This window comes from Rousettus aegyptiacus, unplaced genomic scaffold (assembly GCF_014176215.1).
Source record: "Rousettus aegyptiacus isolate mRouAeg1 unplaced genomic scaffold, mRouAeg1.p scaffold_m13_p_11, whole genome shotgun sequence".
NCBI lineage: Eukaryota > Metazoa > Chordata > Mammalia > Chiroptera > Pteropodidae > Rousettus > Rousettus aegyptiacus.
The window spans coordinates 27,891,884-27,916,034 of record NW_023416286.1 but is presented as its reverse complement, the minus strand read 5'-3'; the positions used below and the strand labels follow the sequence as shown (position 1 = coordinate 27,916,034).

General features: G+C 45.1%; 1 protein-coding gene across 4 annotated transcripts in view; it reads right to left on the bottom strand.

Annotated features, from left to right (window-relative positions):
• Positions 1-305: 305 nt before the first annotated feature.
• IRF2 (interferon regulatory factor 2) overlaps positions 306-24,151 on the bottom strand; it is a 75,758-nt gene continuing 51,912 nt past the window's right edge. For all 4 annotated transcript variants that reach the window (XM_016143996.2, XM_016143998.2, XM_016144000.2 and 1 more), the window contains 4 exons: positions 21,590-21,707; positions 11,232-11,396; positions 4,098-4,144; positions 306-2,787 (listed from right to left, as the gene is read on the bottom strand). In XM_016143996.2, coding sequence (XP_015999482.2) covers positions 2,479-2,787; positions 4,098-4,144; positions 11,232-11,396; positions 21,590-21,707 — 639 coding nt within the window. In that variant the 3' untranslated portion in view covers positions 306-2,478. The remainder of the gene's footprint in view (positions 2,788-4,097; positions 4,145-11,231; positions 11,397-21,589; positions 21,708-24,151) is intronic.

The following is a 24,151-nucleotide window of genomic DNA, read 5'->3' as shown; positions in this document are numbered from 1 at the left end:
GATTCTGTTTTTCAGGGCCTCATTAGCAGTGGATGATCTTTAGTTCTTCAACTGTGCATTTCCAAATCCTGAAGAACCGGTAAGGTTCTTCTGGTTACAACCACAGAAGTGGGAAAGTCGAATGGAATGAAGTTTGGCACCTACAAAGCTGCGGAAAGGGGTGGAATGGGAGTTGGGTGCCCCTTCTGTGTTGGGAAGAGGGATGCGGGGCAGGGAACAGGACTACCCTTAACCCTTCGATTGCCAGGGCACAGGACTTAGGGCAACATTTTAAAACAGGATGACTAAAGAAAAGGATTTAGAAATAAGTCACAAAGACTCATTTATTGAAGGCCTGGGAGAAGAGCAGGCCTTAACTGAAGAGCATAGATAGTGCTGAGGAGACCTGGAGCACCTCTTTCTTCCTTGTGACTCCTCCTTTCACTAAGAAAGTGAAGCTTTCCTGCAAAATGGAGGTAAATGCATAGTCAACAAAGTCCTCCTCACAGAAGTGGTCAACCATCAACGACAACACATCAACCAGTAAAATGCTTCAGTTAATTTTTGTTCAGGGCTAGATAATTTTATGACCCGTAATTATATCTGCAGCCATACACTGAGAGAGGCATAAAAACAGCCCTTTGTTCTTTCACCGAAGGAACCTTTTCAAATGTTGACTTGGTAATCTCCCCACAACACCCCCGGGGTAGTAGGCAGGTAGCTTAATCTTCCTATCCTGATTTTATGGACATTGTGGGAGCATGAGAGGTTAGTACAATGGCTTTCCTAAGGTCACGGACACATCTTGAAATACCAAATGGGTGATGGAGTCCGGGGTTCTTGAATTCTCATTTCTCACCTGAAAATACACGACCCAAGTTCTAAGGGCAGATTGTACATCTAAAGCCCCAAATCCTCAAAAGAAGATGGAGATAAAGTAGAAACCCAACGAACATTTCCCAGTCTTGAAAGCGGAGGAGAGTAGTAGGTGCGTTGTTTAAAGGACTCACTGCACGGTCACACCAGACTGGAACTTAACGCACGCCTTTCACTCGTACTACCTGCAGAACCTCGAGTAAAGGCATTTTCACTTTGTTTCCTTTTCCTCCACATGAATGGGAGATAAATCCTTACCCCTATACACAACCTGGATGAGTGCAGAGGGTAACCTGTAAAACTCTCCACACAGCACCTGGCTCGGGATGAGCCCTTCACAGAGAAAGCCATTCACATTCGCACGGTAGGACCATCCAGGGTTTCTTGTGGTGGAAAAGGAAAAAACTTCTGGTCCCCAAGAAGAAATGAAACTTTGTCAGTCCTGTTCCACGGGTGTGCTCTAAAGTAAAGACAAAGCCAGGCGTGATGCCCATTAAAAATTTAACTATATATCATATTCATTTATTATCAATCCACAGGATAATCTGATTGCTACATGAGCTCATAAAAGCTTTTTCACCTTTACAAAATTAAAAAAAAAATGTGCCACAAGGATGTAATAACAACTGCTGATAAACAAGAAAAGGAATCTTAAAATTATAAATTTGCTGTAGAAAAGATAAAAAACAATTATATTTTCTTTAGAATTTTACCTTGAATAAAATATTCCCCTGTATAAAAAATAAAAAAGCTTGCTCTGGTTAGAATTAGAGTTATTTTTTGTCTTCAAATCTGGGAATTTGCATAAGATCTCCATGATAGTTTTCCTTTGTACCGCGTGGCATTCAAGCATAGCAGATTAGAAAGATTTTCTCTCTTTTTTTTAAGCAGTCTTAAAATGGGACATCTGTGGAGAAGTTCATTTTCTCCTCCTCCTCCTCAGGGATGTGGAACACAGCCTCTGAGGGAGGAAAAGGAGGAAAGGAACGGGATGGGATGGGATGGGATGGGATGGGATGGGATGGGATGGGATGGGATGGGATGGGATGGGATGGGAGGGGATGGGAGGGGAGGGGAGGGGATGGGAGGGGATGGGATAGGATGGGAGGCACGATGAAGGGCAGGGAAGGGGGATGCTGAATGTGCTGTGAAATAGAGCAAGATCACAAGGTCTATCTGTAAGTGCTTTAAGATAAGGTGCAGAAGCCGACTGCAACGTCGCTAGTACTGCCCTATGTACATATTCACAAGAATAAAAAATTCCAGCTAGTTCACATTTTCTCAGCCGTTCTGAGGCATCCACTCCACCATGCTGGCCTTGACCGCAGGCAATGCAGCACACCTCACTGCCCGTGTGGCTGTTGGTCCTATGACGTCCTTGACCTTGAGGGAGCAGCCCTGGGAGATCCAGCAGGCTCTAGAGATACGCGTCTACCAATGGGCTGGAGTCCTGAGTTAAAAAGAAGCTCCAGTACTGGAGTTGGACACAGCAATCAATGTTCTATTGTCAAGGCTTTTTCCCTTAGATTTGTCTAAAATAGGTGTCAGAGAGAAAAATAAAATACAAACAAACAACAAAACAAAGCCAAGAAATCCCAACAATCACCAGGGGAAGTCAAAGGCTTAACAGCTCTTGACGCGGGCCTGGGTGATATCTGACGTCTTCTTGATGACACTGGCCCGGGTCTCCCGGTCTGGCCGACTGCTGCTGGGTGCTGGGGTCACGGAGGAGGTGAGGGGGTGATCTGGGTAGGGGGGCCAGGAGCTGCTGAAAGGCAGTGGGTAGCTCTCCTCTTTGATGGTGACCTGGAGATCTGGCTTGTTGGAAGTCACGAAAGTCGCCATGCTGGGCAGCAGGTAGGTGCTTCGTGTCCCCATGTTGCTGAGGTACTGTTTGCCTTCGATGTTCCTCTTCCGCCAGTGTGGTCGTCCCTTTCAAAGAAAATAAGTAGAACAGCTATTTTCTTTGCCCGCCGTCAAATGGCTTTTAAAAAAATACACCAGTTTCTCACGTGTTAAGTGTTTAACTGAACTTCTTGAGAGTTGTGGAAAGAACAGAAGCTTAGCAACTCTACCTCCCTCAACTGAAATCCATACCCAGCTATCCATACCCCAAGCAATGGTTTCTCTTCCCTTTTTTAGCAATTCCCATTTGCTACCTCCCAGAAACACAGCCGAGACTGTTCTATGAAGGCAGGAAAAAAAGGCGGCAACTTGGTTTCCAGTTCCCTCTACTCTGGCTGCCCGGCCTGATCACTAGGTAGGTTTTGGGCCATGATGGCTGGTTTGTCATGGCGACTTGGTTCCTCATTGGTGGCCCAATCCAATCTTTGAGTCAACCTGCATTTTCAAAGGGAGGGAAGTGAGAAACTCAGTACCAGACAGTGAAAGCCCCTTGATGGCTTTCGAGTGGGTGCAGCTTAGAGCTCCAGCATGCCAAGCAAATACCTGGCCTCAAATGTGGCTTCATTCAGAGAAGTTGAAATTCTGACCTTGAAAAAACGGGGTGGGAATGTATGTGAGCATCTACACTTAGCATTGTCTTTTCAGAATTCCTGGGCTATATTGGAAAGTATTTAGTACACTGGGAAATCACTAATCCAAATAGTCATTAGTCTCTGTCCCTGTTTTTGCTTCTCTCTCTGCCTCTCTCTCAAACACAGACACAAAGCAGGCTTTAGCAGGAATGCTTTCCATCACCATTACAGCCATTTCCTGCCACTGTGTGAGCCCAGCCTAGAGGAGGGAAACGGGAAGGAGGTGGCTGAAAATCAAGACTGAACACACACTTGGCCTCTGTGGCCCCTGGGCAGGGATCACAAGGGGAGGAGACCCCAGGTACCTGTGGTGATACTGTTGCTTAGCACTTTCTGATGTTCCCTCTGGTTGTCACTTTTGGCCACCTGGACATTCTATTTCTGCTTGTGAATTAGGATGTACATAGTAGTAAGAAGATCAACATTTCCCGGCCACGACTTCGATTTCCTTTTCCTGCCGTCATAGCCTCTCTTTCTAATGCTAACATCTCACTCCCTTTCCTCCCATTCAGTTCCCAAAGCTCAGTTTTATAACTCAAAATCCAAAAGTACGGTAAATTTAATGTTCCATATGTTTTACCAGACACACACACACACAAACACAAGTCCGAAGTAAAAATCATGATCGAAAGAAAAGAAACCCCGGTGCTGGTTGGGACGCCGTCCCCCCGCGTGGTGGGAGTGAGCGGCGGCAGCCATGCTTACCTCGGAGCTCTCTTCATCACTGGGCACACTATCGGTAGTTTCGCTTTCTGTTCACAGAGAGAAAAACACAGGGCCATCATTCCTGCCACACAAACTATTTCGAGGCTCAGGCAGTGTTTAAGAAAATGTATCAGCACTTCTCAAAAGATAAATGAATAACTAAACTCGTAATCTTTGTCCCCTCTGTAAGGTCAAACCCTCATATTTGGAAGATGCTAGAGTCAATATGGTTTTTCTGATTTTAGCTCTTCAGAGAAAGGTTTTAGAATTGAGGAGTGGCTCACTTTCCAAGGGCCAGGCTAAGTTTATTCCCGGCCACCACGTCCCAGGATGCAGTGCTGGTCCCCATGGCGCCCATCTCCCGGTGTCCCCTGCTCACTCCTGCCTCCACACGCCAGATCCAGTCCTCAACACTGCTCTCCCCACGATGCCCCACACTGGTTCTTTCCTCCACTCTGTGTCAGAGTTCATCTAAGTCACAACTCAGAGACTCCCTAGATCAGCAGTCTACAACCTTTCTGGCACCGGGGACCGGTGCTCCTATGAGAATCTAATGCCTGGTGATCTGAGGTGGAGCTGAGGCGGTGATGCGACACTGGGGAGTGGCTGCAAATACAGATGAAGCTTTGGTCGCTTGCCTGCTGCCCGCCTCCTGCTGCGAGGGAGGCCTGGTTCCTAACAGGCTAAGGACTGATACCAGCCCACGACCCCCATTCAACTGATCCTTCCTTTACCTCGTACCCCTTTAGCACTTATAGCTTAGATTTATCAGTTGCATCTCCCACCTGGGTTACTGTGGGTGGTCATATTCTAGGGTGGCCGCCATGACTCTCATCTCCTGGCCTTGACTTTCTTGTGGGATTTCCTCCTTGGGATTGGGACCTGTGACTTGCTTTGAATTGTGGATGGGACCTGTGACTTGCTTTGAACCAACAGAACACAGCAAAGGGGATGGGATGATGTGTGTGATTGCATAAAGTAAAAACTGAAATCTGTCCTGCGAGGAGACTTTCTTGCTGGCTTCAAGGAAGTGAGCAGCCACATTGGTAAAGCTCACATGAGAAAAAACTAAGGGCTGCTTCCAGCCAATATCCTGGAAACTGGGGCTCTCGATGTGATAACCTTCAAGGAACCACATTGTGCTCCAAACCACGGGGACCTGAATGAAAATCATCCCCCTTCGATCCTCAGACAGGACATCAACCCTGGACTGCACCTCGATTGCAGGCCTGTGCAGCGAGGACCCAGAGCAGAGGACCCAGCTCAGCCATGCCTGCCCTCCTGACACTCGAAATGGCAGGATAATACACGCGTGTTGTCTCAAGCCACTAGGTTTTTTCGTTAGATTGTTATGCAGCCACAGACAACTAATTCCATTACCATCCTGATTCTGCCTGCCAGTTGTGAGTCATGCATCAAGTTACTTAACCTCGCTGAGCTGCAGTTAGTTTCCTCTTCTCCAAAAGAGGAGTATACACGCTCCAAAGGGCTGCGTGACGAGTGAGCGAGAGGTGTGGGGAGGGGCCTGGCGCACGGCACACGGCGCATGCTCAGTAAATGCTACATGTGCCTCCGAGCTGAGGTCCTCGGCCCTGGTCAACACTGGATGTGCACATGCTAGAATAACAAACTCAATGTTAATAGCTAGTGATCCCATATCACCTGTATATATAATACAAGATTTAAGTAAAAAAAAAAATTATTTTTAAGTAAAAAAAAATTTTAAGTAAAAAAATTAAATTAAAATTGAAAAATTGTTTAAGTAAAAAAAAAAAAAACGGATGTTGTGCAGTTATTCAGTGCTCACAGCTTTGAGCAATGAAAGGACAGATGGTCGAACTTCTGACGTACACAGACCCTTAGCGACGTCCGAGGCTGGGCCGGTCATTTCACAGATGAGACTTAAAGAGAAGCGATGACAGTGGCCGTTAATGAAACGCTGAGCGTCAGGCGGTGCCGGCGCCTTTGTAGGCAGGTCTCCTTTAGCCCTCGCGAGAATTCTAAACTGGGGAGCAGCTCCTACCATCTCGTTAAACCCCCTTTCTCCCAAGCCTACCCAGAAACTGGCCTCTAGTCTCACCTCTTGCTGGTGGCACAGCTGGGAGAGACCCAGCCCAGGCAGAGCCTTTTCGAACACCCAGAGCTCCAGCCACGGCCCAGACTTTCTATGAATTAAAGGCTAAAGAACTAATGGACACACTGAGCCAGAGGTTCCTTAAACAAAGAAAATGAGAACGCCACATACTGGCCCCACCTCGCAGCCTTTTGGCACCTTTCTGGGTTACCGTTCTACAGTGATTTTTCCCGGGCACAAATGATCACGGCTGAGAGTGACCGTGAGCAACTGGAGGACAGGTTTATCATCTCCTCAGACCGAGCAGACTTCCCCAAAGCTGCTCCTACTGGGAGCAACATGCCCTCGGCTGGTAATGGTACCAGCTAGCAAGACAAAGTGGCAATGCCAGGCAGGAGAAATGTTACCAGTCAAAAACAGCAGAATTGTTTTTGGAACAACAAAGGAAAATCCCCACCCGCTTCCTCACAGAACCCTCCTGCTAGCTCGCACCCAAAGAGGCAGGAATCAGTGTGCCACTCCCAAGAAAAATGAGGAACAGAGATATTGAGAAACCTGCCAAAGTTGCAGACTGAGTCAGCGTAGAGGAGAGAAAACAAAATGGCACTTGTGTTCGGGGCCTGTGGTACTGAACACAGCAACTGCTTCCGAAGCACGCCCGCCACTCCTGCCTCCGATGGAATTTCAAGATCCCCTTTTCCATTTTGATGCTCAGCTTTCTCTGTGCTCCTGAGCCAAGGTTTCTCTTCCTTTCATATATGTCTAGGCCTCTCCACTCCTGATGATTCCCTGTAACTATCATCATCTTCTGTTCCTTTCCCTTTCAAATAAAAACAAACAGATGCCAACGGGTGCTTTGGGGGCTGAAAATACATGAAAATAAGCAGTTAACTCCAAGGGCCTGGGATCCCGCCACAGCCCACGTTGTGGGAGAGGTTGGAACCTGTCAGACCCCGGGTGAGACCCCTCAGCAAGACCTTGCACAGACCAGGAAAGTGGTCAGAATGATAACTGACTTTAAGTGCCCAGTTGTCAACTTCAGGGAAATAGCTGTAGACAAGACACACACGTTCCGAACTGTTAGTTTAGATATAAAGGTTGAGTTGAGAGCGCTGTTTCTAAATGAAGATCAACTGCTTTTGAAGTCGTTATGAAGATTCTTCATATTAGCACACTGAGATTTCTAATTGTTACTAAAAGAATGGCCCTGGGTGCCTTCAGCCTAGGAGCAGAAGACGCTTGAAGCTCCAGCCTGAGGACCCGAGGCCCTGCTCTCTAGAATAAGAGTGGTTCTCATAGCTACCCCTGAACCATGGGCTTGAAGTGCTTTGTTGGGGCTACTCATGGCCATTTTCCTCTGTTTGCATGGTTTTATTCCACCAGTGCCATGTTCAAGATCACCTCTTATACCCCAAATGAGTTCACTGCAGCTGCTGCTTCCAAATTAACGTTACTGACGAAATATCACCATGAGTTATTTCATTTTCCCCTTTGATTCGTTTGGATTTGTTTTTTATTTACTTTGAATCCAACAGAAGACAAATATTTGAGAGGTGCTTCCCTAGCATGGTCTGAATAAGTCGAAAGAGCATTCACAGGTACATGAGTAATTCTTTTCATCTCTCTGGTCTCAGTTTCCCTGAAAGTAACCGGGTAAGAGGGAAGAGAAAGCTTTGGTTTAGATCATCTCACAGATTCTCCTTCCAGGGCTGCAGAACCCTCGACTCCGAGTCACACTCCACTTCAGCCTGGTTTTTACTGTCAAACCATCTCAGGAACATTATGAGGGGGAGACAATATGTTTTATGATAAAGCCTTTCTGCACTCTGACATCCTGGTCCATCTTCTGGAGGGCTCTTCTTCAACAAGTCTTACTAAGATCGAAGAGGATTTCTTTCCCTAGATCGTTTCCTCGATTACTGCCACTAGAAGCCTCGATCAAAAAATTTAAATCAAGTCATCTTAATCTCAAAGCACTTTTACCTCTGCCACACCCAACAGAATGCAAAGGTTTCCATAAGGACCCAGAATCTTCACTCCTGGTTGCTGGTCATCAGGCAATCTCCATTCCCTCGCTTATAACTGGTCAATTCTTTGTACCACATTTTCTTCTCTAGCTAGTCTCCATCCTCTTATCCAGCCTTCCTCAAAATGCTCTTGTGGCTTTCTTTTACGAAACTATCAAGAACCTAATAAAATCTTGGTGCCACACATCAAGCAAGAGGCCACTTTATGGTAGACCTTTGAAAATGAAATGACTCTCCTCTAGTTTCCCAAGAGTGGGCTTTGGGATGTCCCTTCCCAGGATGAAAGGTTTACGAATCCAACTAGAATTTTATGTTGTCTTAAAATGTCCAATGCAAGTACTTCCACTCAAAGAAACTGTCTGTCTTCTTGCTCATCATAGTATTTAGACCATGGGGAAGACAGACTCGCAAACTGAATGTGGTTTTGTAATACCACTGGGATTATATTTCAGTGTTCAGTGGGGGGAAAAAATAGCTAACAACAGCCTCCAAATACCAGTTTCCTAAACAAATGAATGGAAGTGGTTGGAGGAGGCTGAAATTCAGTTGAATAATCCAAACAAAAAAACCCTGTCATGGAAAACAGGCAAACAGCCAATCCTGTTGGAGAACATGAAGGTGGGAAGGTGAATACAACCAAAAAGCTGCCTTTCCCAGCAGCATGCTCTAAAATTCCTGACTAAATAAGACAAACTGGCCATAGTCAGTAACAGATACATGTCTCATGTGTCTGTAGGCTCTAGAAAAATAGTAGTGATGAAACATTTTGGCTCCAACTAATACGCTCCCCTCCAAAGGGTTCTGGAGAATTCAGACAATGAAAACAACAGAAAGAACTGAAGGCCAGGCTCCAACGAAACTCCGCTGCCTGCCAGCCTGGCACTGAAATCCTTCTTTTCAAACCTATGCAAATGTCCTGAAAAGGGTAATGAAATTTTCATTTCTCTCTGCATGAATCAGCTGTTCTTGGGAGTCTTCTGTTGAAGCAAAATGCCACTGCTGGCAGAACAGCACGAAGAGGTCTTTCCAGAATCCCCACGAAGACTTTACAAAAGTCTTACTCAACACAGCAACAGAAAAGTCTATTCTAAAGCCCTAACCTCTTAAAAAAAACTACATGGGATGGAATAATGCCTGCAGCAGCATGATACAGAAATAAGTCACAGATTTTTAGCCAGAGCTATATAATATAAGCAGAGTAGCTTAGTGTTTTAAGCTTTGGTTAGACCTGCAATAAAATTAAGGCAAAAACATTCTGCTCTGCCTCCCTTGGTGGGTCCCTGAGACCATGGATGTGGCTGTCCAGGGCAGCATTAGGATAGAAGGATGAAGAGCAGTCTTTTGGCATAAGCTACATGTGGATTCCAGCTGTGCTGCTCTGTTGTTCATCCCTGGCCCTAATTCCTAACTTTTCAAGAGGGAATAGCGATGGTACCCAGGCTGATAGAGTTATTCTTATTATAATTAAGGCAATGGATTCCAAGCATCAGCACAGCTCCCAGGGCACAATTCCCATGCAAGAAATCATAGTTATTATTAGTGGGAACTGGCAAAGGCCAACGAGGGACCCACACATAGGAGTTCAAAATATGCTTGATGAATAAAAGTAGCTGATAACAAACTTAACCTGTTTGACAGATGATAAGCTCCTTGTAGACAAGGTTTGTTCTTATGCCTTTCCTGTTCCTCGCACAAGAGAAAGTTCAGACCTTGAAGATGTCACGTAAGTGAAACAAGGCAGTCACAAAAGGACAAATACTGCATGATGCACTTACGTGAGGTGCCTACGGTAGCCAAATTCATAGAAAGTAAAATGGTGGTTGGCAGGGGCTGAGGGGAGGAGGGTGTGGGAGTTAGCGTTTAATGGGCACCGAGTTTCAGTTTTACAAGATGAAGATGTTCCGGAGATGGCTGGTGGTGATGGTTGCACAACAGTGCGAATGCGCTTAATGCCACTGAACTGTACCCTTAAAAACAGGAAAAATGGCAAATTTTATGTTATGTATATTTTACCACAATGTTTAAGAAGAAAATTGTGGTTCCGGTTATTTATGATGGATAATTCACAAACAACTTGTCATTTGAATCAGCCTAATTCTAATGCTGATTCTGTGCCAGTCACTGGGGTGGCCCCTCGACTAGAGGACACTCTATTTGGCTGTACATAAAAAGGGCGCTGGGAAGAATTCCTGAACCATTTGTTAGAGCTGACTGTAGTTATTCATGATAAGGCCTCTGTTTTTTATTTTTAATGTTCGCAAGCAATAACACTGACTCGCAATTTATATTTTCTAATTATAATTGCATCCCAAAAAACTAAATGGAAATCACTTGGAAGAGAGCATAAGATGATATAACGCTAGTAGGGAAAAGAATCCATCGATTTATTCTGTAACGATGGAGGAACCAACTGAATCGGGTTCTAAACCTGTGCCCGTCTGGGCCAATTCCTGCAATTATGTGGGTATTCTCTGGGGAATCAGAAATGGGCTCAGTTGCCTGGCCCAATCAGAAGCTGCACTAAATCGAAAAAGAAAGGGAACATAATGTGGAAGTGACAAGTAAACCCGGTGGAATGAAATGGGGCTTGGGGTCTGAAAGTTTAGTCCAAGTCCTGACCCAAACACTTACTGTCTGTGTGACATGGAACAAGTCCCTTCGCTTCCAAAAATGAAGGAACTGAAAGCGATGATCGCTGAGGTCCTATCCAGCTCGGTTAAACTCAGATTCCACTACAAACACTCTTCCAAATTTCTGATAATTCGTGCAAGTAGACTCAGATGAACTACTTCCCCCAAAGAAATCTTATTTATTGGTTAGTCATGCATGAAAATGTTACGGGCGTGAACAAAAGTGTCCAAGATGATTTTGGTTGAGGAAATTAAAGCAAGAAGAATCCCCAGGAGAGAGGAAAGAATTTTTTTTTTTTTTTTTTTTTTTTTTTTGCCGTGTGGTGAAACAGTTGACTCTAGGCTAAAGGACTGCCTTCCCCCGCTCCTGGCACAGTTCTACAGGTCCCGTCCTCCCCCTTACCTGCATAGGAAGACACAGGCGAAATCTGCAGAGGGTAGAGCTCACTCATGCTGACCGGCTGTTCATCGCTCTCAGTGGTCACCTCCACAACTTGGCAAATATCTGGCGGATTAGTGACAATCTCTTGATTCTCAATGTTGCTGTCCAGATGTGACTGTCCTACAACTTCAGAGAAAACAGAAACATCATGCACCAACGTCTCCTGACTTCACAATTCTAGCACATTCTCTCAAGACAGAAAACCTTCCCAAAAGAGCCAAACAGCCAAGAGTCAGATTCTTAGTTACCACACGTCATCCGCCATGAAACTGAAGAGCAAATCGTAGCTTTGGGTTAACATCTCCAGAGAAGCAGCTTGCCAATAACCTGGCTCCCCAGGGCTATTTCCATCATGCCCGGCAATGGTGCTTACATGTGGCAACATCCCAAACTCCATCCAGTCACAGCCAAAGCTGTAGGACCAGAAGCTGCATCCAGACCCAGTCCCAGGGCCAGTTAGACAGTGCTTTGAATCTGACCCATTTCTATTCTCTACTCGATCTCTGATGGAAGCTGTTGTTATTATCTCTGTCCTGGGGTCTAGAGAGACATTATCAAATCTTAGTAAGGAGGAAGAGCCACCAAAATCCACCCCCTTGTGTCATTTCTAGCTGTGGGGTGCTCTATTCTTATCCTAGTCCTCTTCCTACTCCGCAGGCAATGTGACCTCTGGATGAAATATCAGAACAACGGAACAGAATGGTTTCCCAGGTCTAACATGCATCAGCAACATCAACCCCCCAGAACACTGTCAAGGGGAATTCTGACCACCTGGCTCTAAATCTAAATTATAGATTCATACACTGTTGTAAGAAATAACAGAGACCTGTGAGCCCTTTAACGTATTTATGTGTGTGAACTTAGTTCTATGTAATTTTATTGTGTATGAAGTTTCATGTACCCACCGCCACAGTCCAATACTGAACAGTTCCATCACAAGCATCTCGTTACTCTTTTGTAACCATATCCTTTCTTCGGCCTCCTCCCCTTGTCTCTAATCCATGACATCTACTAATCTTTCCCATTTCTCTACTTTTTGTCATTTTAAGAATGTGCCATAAATAGACTCACACAGTAACTTCGTGAGATCGGCTTTTTTCCACTCAGCATAATTCCCTGGAAATTTATTCATTCGAGTTGTTGTATGTATCAATAGTTGGTTCCTTTTCATTGCTGAGTAATATCCCATGGTGTGGATGTACCACAGTTTAACTGTTCACCTACTGAAAGACTTCTGGGCTGTTTCTATTCCTTGGCTATTACGAATAAAGCTGCTTTGAACATTTGTGCACAGGTTTTGTAGAAATGTAAGTTTCCATTTCTCTCAGATAAATGCCCAAGAATGCAACTGCTAGATCATATGTTAATTAAATGTTTAGCTTTACAAAAAACTACCAAATTATTGTCCAGAGTGGCTATACCATTTTACATTTCCACCAGCAGTGTGTGGAGGATCTACTTTATGCGTGTTCTCACCAGCCTTTGGTACTGTGACGATTTTTTTTTTGCTTTAGCCTTTCTGATAGGTGTATGGTAATCTCATTGTGCCTTTCATTTGAATGCCCCTAATATCTTGCTCTGCTTATAAACAGAGCTGACCTTTTAGGTCAGCTGGCAATTTATTAGATATAATATGCCTGAAAACTGGTGCCAATAAACAAATGGGAACAACAGTATTTTCCTGAAGGCCTCAAAGTACTTTGCCATCATAATTGATGTTTTACTTATGGTTCATGTATAAGTTATTTTAACATTTCAACCCATGAGAATGACAGGGAAACCATCACTATCCTGTTATAAATGAAGAAACCCAGGCACAGAGAAGTAGAGTGACTTGTCTAAAGTCATACGTCTGGATTATATGCAATGCTCTATGTCCCTGACATTTTTAGGCCATCCATAAAATGTTCAGGTTAGGCAGGAAGGAGCCCACATTCTAGGCTCCTAGAGAACTTAGCTATCATGGACAAGTTCTTGTTTTCACTGCTCAAAGTATTTTAATTGCTCAAGTATTTTTGTTTATAAATGGGTTCCTACTACGATTGCTTTTTCGGTGGAGGGGATGAAATGACTAACGTAAGGTAAGGAGAACATTAGCTGATTTCACTCTGGGAAGGTTTTAGAAGAGAGTAAGAACACATGGGTTCTCCAATGAAAGGAAAGACACCAAGGAGGCTGGGAAAGGAGATTTGGGGATGTGATAAAAGAGTCCACAAAGCCACAGCATACAGAATGGAAGGGAAATTGGATGCTACTTAGGTTTTCCTGGAGGGGATAAAATGAAAGAAAAGGAAGGCAGGCTAAATATGGCAGGCAGCCTCCCAGATTCTTATTTTATCCTTTGAACTATCTATTTGGGCACGAGAACATCAATTACGCAGTTCACTAGACACAGACCGAGTGCCGACACTGACCTCTCTCAAGTTTCTTCTCCCAAACAAAACAAAAGAGCAGGAAAACGAGATTCCCCAAATTCTAAGAAGCAGTTAATGAGTGAGACAGAAACCAAATGGTGCGTGTGTGTGTGTCTGTGTGTGTGTGTGTGTGAGGGGCGGGTACAAAAGTAATACTCTAAGGCAATTCAGCTCTTATATAAATTTGATTTATATTGAGGCCACTTTAACTTCCAATACTCCAAAGTTCATTTCCTTTTGCACTGTCATTGTAAATAGGGAGATAGCAAGCTAACTAGGAGTATAAAGAATGGCAGCAGTTTCAGCATTTTTCTAATTATATCCCTCTGTTCTGACTAAGAATTCTCTCCCTCACCGTTTTTCCCCATAATGCCCAACTTGGTGATTCAACCAACAAAGTTTTATTGAGCACTTACTTTGTACAGGACATTGCTGTCAAGAACTAAGAGGGGCAGAGAAAGGTCAGTCTGGTCAAGGACCTGGTTTATAGGAACGAAGTCCAGGAGGGCTGCAGACCGGCGCATAATAATCTAGAGAGGAAGTTCAGGACAGTAGTGAAAAGACAAAGGGGCAGGCGAGGCGGGACCACGTGATGAGAACTGAGGAAGTGGAATGTTTTTTTCCAGTTCGAGGAATCAAAGACTTCAGTGAAGCAATGACACGGAGGGGGGAGGAAGCAGAAGGGCAGGGTGAGCGACCAGCAGTCTTCACAATGCCTCTGGGTTGTTTTTTTTTTTCTTTTTCGGAGCCTTTTCTTGACCACCCCAGAAGAGACTGACCTCTCTTTCCTGAGCACCTCTCACTCACTGTCCCCACCGCTCAGCCAGAACTCCAAGGTGACATGACCTTGTGACATTTCTTGACTTTCTGCCACGCACTGCGAGTTAATTCCATATATCTTTATTTAACTTTTCATTTGTGTGTCATCTCCTAACCTAATTAGGGCCCTTGAGATTGTCGAGAACCTGCATTAGAACTTTTTGCATCAAGTCGTAACGATACTCGTGCGTGCACCAGAGTGCTGCTCAGCGAATCTCTGCTGAACGAACAGATGAACGAACGGACCAAAGCTCCCTGACTGCAGCCCGAGTCTTGCATGAGTCCATGACCACTGGCAAACCCGTATTAACGATAAACGCTTTCTAGAAAAATTCAAGACTTCTGGCAAGTGGGCTTTTTTACGCCTAGATGAAATGATAAAGCAAGCCATAGTTCCAGAAGCTGAGGGCAGAGGTAGGAAACGTTACGGGGGGATGAAAATGTCTTGATTACAGTGGTGGTTACACAACCGAGTGCTTCTGTCAAAATTCACAGACCTGTACGCCTGTGAGGGGTTAATTTTACTTAATATACATGACTTATGGCCAAAAAAAAAAAAGAGAGAGAGAGATAAGCACCTTTCTCAAGTATTATGTGTATCCTGAATGCTGGTAACCAGGATACAACAAGAAACTTGTTTTCTGGGCTACGATCTGAATCCCCAGTTAATGCAATCGCCTCATCTCTACAGCCAAACTATCTCCTTAGGAACATGTCACTTTATGGCTCAGACAGGGACAGTCACTTCTCTCCATCTTAACATCACTGAGGGCACTTTAGAAACTTCCCAGCTCATACTCACAAGCCCAAGAGAGAGGCAGGGAAACCCTAACATCTGGGACGCTCTCCAGATGTGCTGCAGGCGCCCCTGCTCATCAGTCCATTTCCCTGTCTCTCTCTCTTTCTCTGCCCCCCGGCCCCTCACCACAGGAACTGATTACCTGAACCACCAAAACTTCGCCCCACATGACCACACAGACAGTAACACTGAGTCCTGACAACGGAAAAGCCACAGAAATAACAAACGTGTATAATCCGCTATAGAAGTAGTACCCTTTAGGTGTCTAGCATCCTGACTTGATAAATAACAACAAAACCTAATGTTTCCTGAGCCCTTATCTTTGCCTCCTCCCCATGAGACCTCACACCCCATGAAGAAGGTACTGTCATCAACCCTTCTTAGGCACAGGAAAAATACTGGGGAGAGTGAAATAACTCAATGGCAGACGGTCAATTAAATGGTAGAAGCAGGATTCAAATTCAGCTTTCCCTGACCCCAAAGCTCAACTCAAGTACTTTGGAGAACAGTCTCCCTCGCAGAAAGAGTTAATGAAGTTCAAACTGAGCTACTCCTGGCTTTCCAAGCCTCGCTTAGGATAAAAACTTTCGAATCTCACCTTAATGAAACTCTGGGCTCATAACCAATAGTGAAATTGCTTTTTAACAGTTCTATATTGGGTGCCAAGGAAAGTCTCCAATGGTTAGAGGAGCTAGAAACCCACTAAGCTTCCCCAGCTTATTAAGGTCAGCACTGGAGGAAAAGAGTCACCCACAGGAATGCAATTTTATCTGGACCTAGTTGCTGAGAATTACAACAATATTATTCATGGCTGGTTACTGATGAACTGGTTTGATTCCTTAAAAGGTCATTCTTACTCTATCAACAATTGTTGGCTTAATGTGGGGCTCCACCTGAGAGATCAGTTGCCCCCACGCCTCAGGAAAATCTCGTGAAAGTAGAGACTGTTAGAAATAGAAAGGTTTTTGAAGGTGAGTTGTTCCTACTGCTTTTCAGCTGAGGAAAGCTGAAACCCAAAGAGGTTGGGTAAATTGCCAAGGTCACCAGGTGGCTGCAGGGTCAAGAATAAAGCTTATTAGGGTGGCATATAAAATCAAGTGATCCACGTGGTCCGTGGAGAGAAATTCCTCCTTGACCCAATCTGAAAGTTTGAGAATTGAAACTGTTAATATCAGCCGCGATGGCACAGCACAGATGGAGACTACTTTTCTTCCTCAAATATATTTTAATATATTTTGGTGGGATCATATTATAATCACAATACCATTTTACCACCTTATAACAGTGCCAAAGTAATATTGTGATTATGATTATGATATACTATCTGTTCTACTCATCTGATCCTTCAACAACCCTGTGAGGTAGGCAAGACCAGTATTATTACTTCTCTTCCATATATGAGGAAACTGAGTCTCAAAGAGCTTCGAGAGTTTGCCCAAGATCAAGTGGTAAGTAAAAAACTGCAGAGCTGGGCCTACAGCCCATGACTTTTAACTTCTAATCCAGCGTTTGTTTGTTTTTTAAATCAAATACGGCAATGGTTTTGTTTAGCTCCCATGAGCAATGACAGGAGAGACAGTCTGGTGGGGTTAGTAATTTCAGAGGACAGAGCTGGGTTCCCACACAGGCAGACAGCCCCAGACGACAACAGGCTGACGCAGGTACAGGGAGAAACAAGAATGCAGCTGGCACGGTGCGCACTTTTCACCCTCCAAGGAAACGGCACCCCATAAAGGGGAGCGAATAAGGGGTCCCAATCAAAACTCAGTAGAATTCATCAGCCATCTCAAGGGTCAACGTCCTGGGAGCAGAAACCTGAGGAAGACTCCTTGGGTTGGCAGCTCACACTTCCCAGTGGAACTGCCAAATGCCCATTTCTTACTCTGCTGTGTCGACAGAGCTTTAGCAGCCTCTCCACGATAACAAAATGCACAACCAGCCTCGCCTTCTCTCTGGATGGGCACACAGAAGTCAAGCTGTTCAGAATAATTCAAATTCAAAAACAAGTATAAAAGAGGTGGGCCAAGGCCAGGTCACCAGGACCCTGGGGACATGAGGGAGACTCGGGTCTTTGTCCTGGGGGCAAGAGCGAGTGGTGAGAATAACATTTTTTTTAAAAAAATTATTCTGTGTCAGAAATGAATAGGGGAGGGGACAGAATAGAAGGAGAGCTCAGACGAGAGCAAAGGTGACCGGGAACAGTATCAGAAACAGAAAGAAGGGGACAGATTTGGAAAATACGATGTGGGAAGACAGGGGGACTTGATAGTTAATGATAAAAAAGATGGGGGTTGTAAGAGAGAGGGGGAAGGAGAAAGTACATAGACTCATAAAAGGAGGGCAAGTTTCTTGGGTAAATAATAACTTCTTAAGGTTGAAAAGCCAACAGCCAAATTGCACTGCCCAGGGCTTCCAGCTGCACTTGGTGACGGAGAGCGTGTCCCATGCAGTCTCACCTCTGCGACTGGGCTTCCCAAAGTCCAGTCCACTGAAGAAAAACAAGGTATATTACCGTTTCTGAGTCTGGGTGTATTCTGATATCTTGGTGCACATCTTACATGGAGTTTCATATTGCTCTGAGTTTCCTAGGGTTCCTGGTAAAACTGCATGCCTTGTCTCTGGCCCCCACTCCAGAGGGGGAAACCGCTCAGCCCTCCCAGGAGAAGGCAGCTAGCCCACCGAGAACCAGCATGGAAGACCTTCACTCACTTCCATCTAAAGCCTACAGCTACTATAATTTCACCTTGCAGATGAAATTTTTCATATCTTAAGCACCAGGGAAAATGGCAAAAAGAACAGGGGAAAGAGAGCTGGAAAAAGATGAAGACACAGTCCTACAGCCTAGTGTCACCTTAGGCCACCTTCAAGTCATTATGAATTCTGGTGCTGGAGGCCCTCTTGGGGAGGCCGGAAGGGTGGTCTCTAAGTTGTAGATGCGTCCTCCTATAACTTCAGTCCTCCCTGTTGACATCTGAGTTTCCAAGCCTCGTTAGAAAAGCTACTCAAGTTTTACTTTAAAGTCGGTTAAATCCGAAAGCAATTACCAAAAAAGCATGTCCCTAAAAGGTGCATTTTGTGCAGCCGAAATCCAGACAAAATCCAAATCACACTGTTCCCTAATTTCTGTGCGCCTAGTCCCTAAGGACTGCCTGATTTGCTTCAGAGCATCATGAATGGCCTCCTTTGTTTGGTAGCAATCTTTGCTTTATTGAAGGGTGGGGTTACCTTTTATCAAGAAACACAACAGAGTTATAAAACGCGGCCCAGGCAAGTCAGACAGAATGTCCGCACCTGCAAGCTTTTTGCACTGGTCTGGAGATCATTTCAATACAGCTCAGCAAAAGCACTGCTAACCTGGGCAGAATGCCAGTGGGGTATTGTCAGAACAATCCAACATGTTGCTCGCTTCTTCCGCTTCCTAAAAACAGAAGTTACCACACACACAAAAAAATAATACAATGCTAAAGACAAGTAAAAATAAAAATAAGGCATGTTTTCTCCGTCCCCTAAAAGAGAAAGCGGGGCTAGGTCTTCGAAGGTGCTAACCTGCGCATTTTTCCATACTGGAGAGATGGAACATTAAAAGATATGTCCTAAGTATTGAGATGGCGCACTTTTTTTTTTTGGTATGCACAACGAGCTACATGTGAACGAAAAGGCATGACCAGGACACAGCCTGCTGACAACTGCATGTGTGTGTGTTTCTGCTATGATTTGTGGCAAGAATAGAAGTAAAACATAGCAATCAAGCAATTTGTCAGGGCAACAGTACACTTCATGTTTTGCGTACTAATAGATTCGCTTACAAAACAGCCACCCCTGTCTGGAATAAAATGTGCTGGGTGGCTGGCTTCCACTGGATTAAGTTATTGATCTTCAATCCACTTCCCTAGCTAAGAGCCTACAGACAACGTGGAAAACTACTATCATGTGAAGCACTCATTTCTGCTCCCAATTTTAATCTCATAAACATATGCTTATAAAAGCAGAATGGAAACACCTTGAAGCTTTTTTATCTTGGTGCCTAAGTATAGGACTGGAATAAACTTGGGTTTAGAAACAAAAGAACTGAAAGAAATGGTGTCATGTTTAAAGAAAATATTTTTAAAAGCTTTTAAGAGACAGGAGACTCAAATTCCAAAGTGGCCTTGGAATCAGAATCCCTGTGTTCCTCATCTCTACCCAGAAATCACAAAGATTGGGATGGCTAATCAATGGTCACAGAGGAGCATGCAGATGAAAGCTCTGTAAGAGGTTTAAAATCAGGTGTGCTATTGTTTGCAATAATCACAAATTAGCCATTTCTTCAAAATACTTGTATGGATCCACTTCGTACATAATTATATATCTTTGGAAGGGCTACCAACTACATAGAAAGAGATATTCAAACTCATTTTACTGCCATCCTTTATTATTTTATTATTATGGCAAGGAAGAGAATCACTTAATCTAGTAGGTAATTCCTAACCAACCCTGCATTTGTCTTGGCCTCAGAAGTAATGACTCATTAAATAAGTGCCAAGCAGATGTGGCACCAATCATGGCAGGTGCAAAGGACAAACACCGTGGCTGAGGAGTTACATACTGAAGACTCAACCAAAATAAAACAAGAGGGTGAGGAAACGGCTTGGAGCCTTGGATAAAAGGGCCCAGATGGGAAAAGAGCTGGGCCTCTCTGGTCAAGCAAGTAGCCTAACTCCAGAGGGGAAGTGAGAAGAGCACTCAGTCTTGATGACCTCTCTCAACTCAGAATGACTGTGGGGCAAACTGCCTCCAAGCAAAAGTGCCCGTCTAGACGTGAACACTGGGAGGAAGCCAAGGCCAGGCCTGCTGTGAGACAGAGGGCACTCGACATCCGCTTCATCCTTTCCCTCTGCATTCTGCCAAAGGCCTCGGTGCTCAGGGAAGTGCCCACGCACCCGTTTCCACTTCCAAAATTCCCAAACCGAGGGGAACGCAGTGGTGACTGACATCTGCAGTGGCTGGGGCCTCCTGTCCTTACTCAGCTGAGAAGGAATCCAGAAATGAAGGTGCCCGGCCGTGAGGCTTGCTCTTGTAGCCCTGCTTGATCTCCCTGGTTCTCTCCAGTATCAGAAGCCCTGACTGCTTACAACATGGGATAAAGTGTAAGAGACCAAAAGGTTTTGGATTCTGGGGCTGGAGCTGGAATACAAGTTCGCTGCTGGGCCTCTGCCTTGCACAGAGACCCCACCAACCATTCACCACAGCATCCCAATAGGAATTTACGGAGATGTAACTCACACTTGTCACACTGTTGCCTAAAAGCCTCCGAGGGGTGGGGTTTACACTGTGTGTGTGTGCAAAACATTTACACACTTCACTGTCTGCTATACTTCAATTTTAAAAACTTTTAAAACACACACACATACACTCTCTTTCTCTCTCTCTCTCTCTCTCCAGCAGTTTGGAAATAAAATCCAATCTCCTTGACCCCACCCTGCTGCCCTCACTGAGGAGAACCTCGTGCTTCTCATACGCTCAGTCACACTGGCTCTTCTGGCTCCCCAAGCATGCGTTTATGGCGTGGTCTACTTCAGGCAGTTCTGCGACCTGCCCTGCGATGCCCCTCCTCACCTAGCCAGCTTCGGGGCAAATGCCAACCCCTTGGAGAAGCCTCCAGTGTGCATCCAGGCCCTGGTTCTCTCTCATCTCTGTTCTTTTCCTTTGCAGCTTTATTTGTCTGTGGTTTTTTTTTTTTTTTTTTGCTGTCTCCCTCCATGAAACGAGGAACTGGGCCTGCCTTGTTCCCTAACCCAGCTCCTGCTCATGGTACCGAGTCTGGAATAGGGACGGTGGCCAAAACAAATGGGCCCTTAGGTAACATGTCTCTGTGCCTCAGTTTCTTCATCTGTAAGGTGAGTTCCACCTTTGTGGCAGGTCTGCCATGGAGCAGGTGCTGAGAGGGCGGTCTCCCCTCCTCCTGTTCCCAAGTTAAATAAATAACACTTTGTCCATGCGACCAATTATTGAAAGAGTGAGAACCACTAATCATTAGCCACTGGAGAAATAAAACCAGTTCACCTACTTGGACTCTTTGGGGAAGTCACTCTTGACCTATTTTCTTGAGGCTGAACCATCTGAGTTCCTTTATCTGACCCTCGAAGGCCTTTATGTTCAGCCCTAAAAATCTGGGGACTGGAACTTGCATTTTGAGATGGTTCCAAGACCTCCTCCCACTGCCTATGATATTTCGAATCATGTTTTACAATTTTTAGACCCAGAGGGCTGCTCATGTATGTAAAAAATGAGATGTCAAAACAGTTTACCTATGATGTTCACCGTGCTATCCACTTCATTTTTTATAGCTGAAGTCAGGAACGCACACTCAGGAGAAAGATCACTTACTCCATTACTAAGCCCCAAAGATGACTCAACTGGTTCTTGCTAGGAAGAAGAAAAGAAAAAAAGAATTGAGAACACTTCCTTTCGCTCCCTTTTCTTAGCTTAAATTCCACCCTCTGTCTACTTTCCTGAATGCTAGGGTCACGTCTGTCCCCCCAGCGCATTCCCTACCTCTTTAAATCAGCCTGGAGCTACAGAAGCAGGGTCCTCCTTTGAGGAAATGGTACCAGTGCGTCTGGCTTGCCTTTCGGAAATGCTTACATCTGCAGACAATAGCTCAAGGGCTTAGCAGAGGTACATTACTGTCCATGTAAAATATCCCACTGCCTAGATCCCAAGTCTTCCTTCTCTGGGGGAGGGAGTGCTCAAAGGAGGCAGCTCCTGGCTTTCTCTCAAAGGCGGGAATCACGCCACCTCCTTTATAATCATTTCTGAGGAAAAGCTCTTTTCTCCATTTCCGAGGAAAATGCCTCAACCACTGGCCCGAGCAGAGGGACTCAGAGGACGTTGTAGATGAATTCTTCTCAGATAAGGTTTGCCCTGGACTCTGGCCACTTGGGCGGATGGCTGATAACACAGGCCAGACTCATGGCTGAGGCCTCCCTCCCCCGATGGAGTCCAGTCGAGCAACCCCACACCCACGGCTTCATACAAACGCCTTTTGAGTGCAGCCCACTCGTACTAATGAAACAATGAGAACAATTTCCTTTTCCTGAGTATACCTTCTCAATTCTGTTTGAGTCAAAGGGCACTAGGACCCCCCAGACTGACTGCCAACCAACCCTGGGAGAACCAGTTCTGTAGTACACATTGACTTTCAGTATTTTGATGAGAGGGCTTCTCCTCAGGGTTAAGATCGCATTTGTGTCTGTGACAGCAGTCAAGCCAGAGAGAAAAAGCCACACGGACAACTCCTTCGGGAAGCCAAGAAAAGCAAGGAGGGTGGAGTGGCAGAGAGAACACAAGGCGGAGCAGAGGATCCTGTGTGGCTAATAGTAACGTGCTTTAAATAATCCAGAGTGGTTACACCCCTAAGACATGTGAGTGTTCTTATCAATTTATTTATGTGCTACTCTGAATCGATGATGAACCCCCTAAAAGGTGACTCGGGGATGTCCCATAGGGAAGGAGGAGAAAATGACTTCCTCCTTCATGATCCCACCTGGCAAACTCCCGCCCTAACTATAATTTCAGTATCGCTTTAGCGTATAGCTCAGTTAAAAAAAAAAAAAAAAAATCACACACTGCATAGTTGACCAGATGTACCAAAGGGCAAACATAAGGAAGAGCCCAGGACAGCCCCACTGGGCAGAGTTGCCACCCCTTTCTCTTGTAGCAATTCCCCCTTCTTTTACAAGTTCCAAATATGAAGTCTGTCCTTTCTGGGAAAGACACACTGGCCTGTGACTTGAGTCGCTATCTTTTCTCTTCCTTTATAGCCAAACTTCTGAACAAGCATTTGCCTTCACTCCCTTCGGCCCGCCCACACCCCATTAGAGCCCGCTCCACTTGCGGAATCAAGCTCCTGGCTCCGGGGAACAGGGGTGGTAAGACAACCTGGCGTCAAAGCCTGGCTCCTCCACCCCTCACAGGTTGCAGGACTTTATTTGACCTCTTTAAGCCTCTCTTAGGACACGGTGGACAGCTGTAAACTGAGGACAACTGGACCCATGTCACAGGGATGGTGTGAAGATTAAATGAGATAAATATGTACCCGGCACTTATTAAGTTACTGTTTACTATTACTTAAGGTTGCCAACAAAACTCTGCTCTTCCAAATCCAGCGACTTTTCCCCAAGTCCCTCTCCCTCTACGTCATCCTCTGACGACCAACAGGAAGGCTTGCACTACCAACCCCAACCGCCCGTCACCGCAGCCCCGCCCCTTTCCAAGGGAACCTTCCTTCTCGCTCGTTTCCTCAATGGCCCCTTTTGGCATCTCCCTCTCCCCAACGTTTCATTATGCCACTTTCAATTCTCTCAAAAGGAACTAAGTACAGAACATTTGAAGGAATTAGGGAATGAACTGCTAATTTTTAAAGAGTTTCTTTTGCTGTCTTCGGTTATTTTTTTACTCATTCCGTTTCTAGGTTTCTTATAAAAGGAATGAGGCAGTGAGACGTGTATCTCTCAAAAAACCTAAATTACTCTGATTTCTCCATTGAAGACCACTCAGTGTGTCACATGATCTACAGTTTAAGTAGTGGCGAGTGATACTTTCGTCACTTTACACTTGAGAAAAGTATGACTCAGAGACTAAGATCATACTAATTTTAGCCTCAGGAGACACAGGAACTAAACTCAGTCTCTGCTCGAGCAGCACAGTCCGAGTCCAGGAGCTTCCATCTTAATCGACCCTGTGTCCTGCACTAATTCCAATGGAGACTGAGAGAACCACTGTCAGCATCGTTTACGGCCCATCACTACCTTGTATCCCACACAACCTCTACCATGGAACAGCGAATCCTACTAATGGGGGGCCAAGTC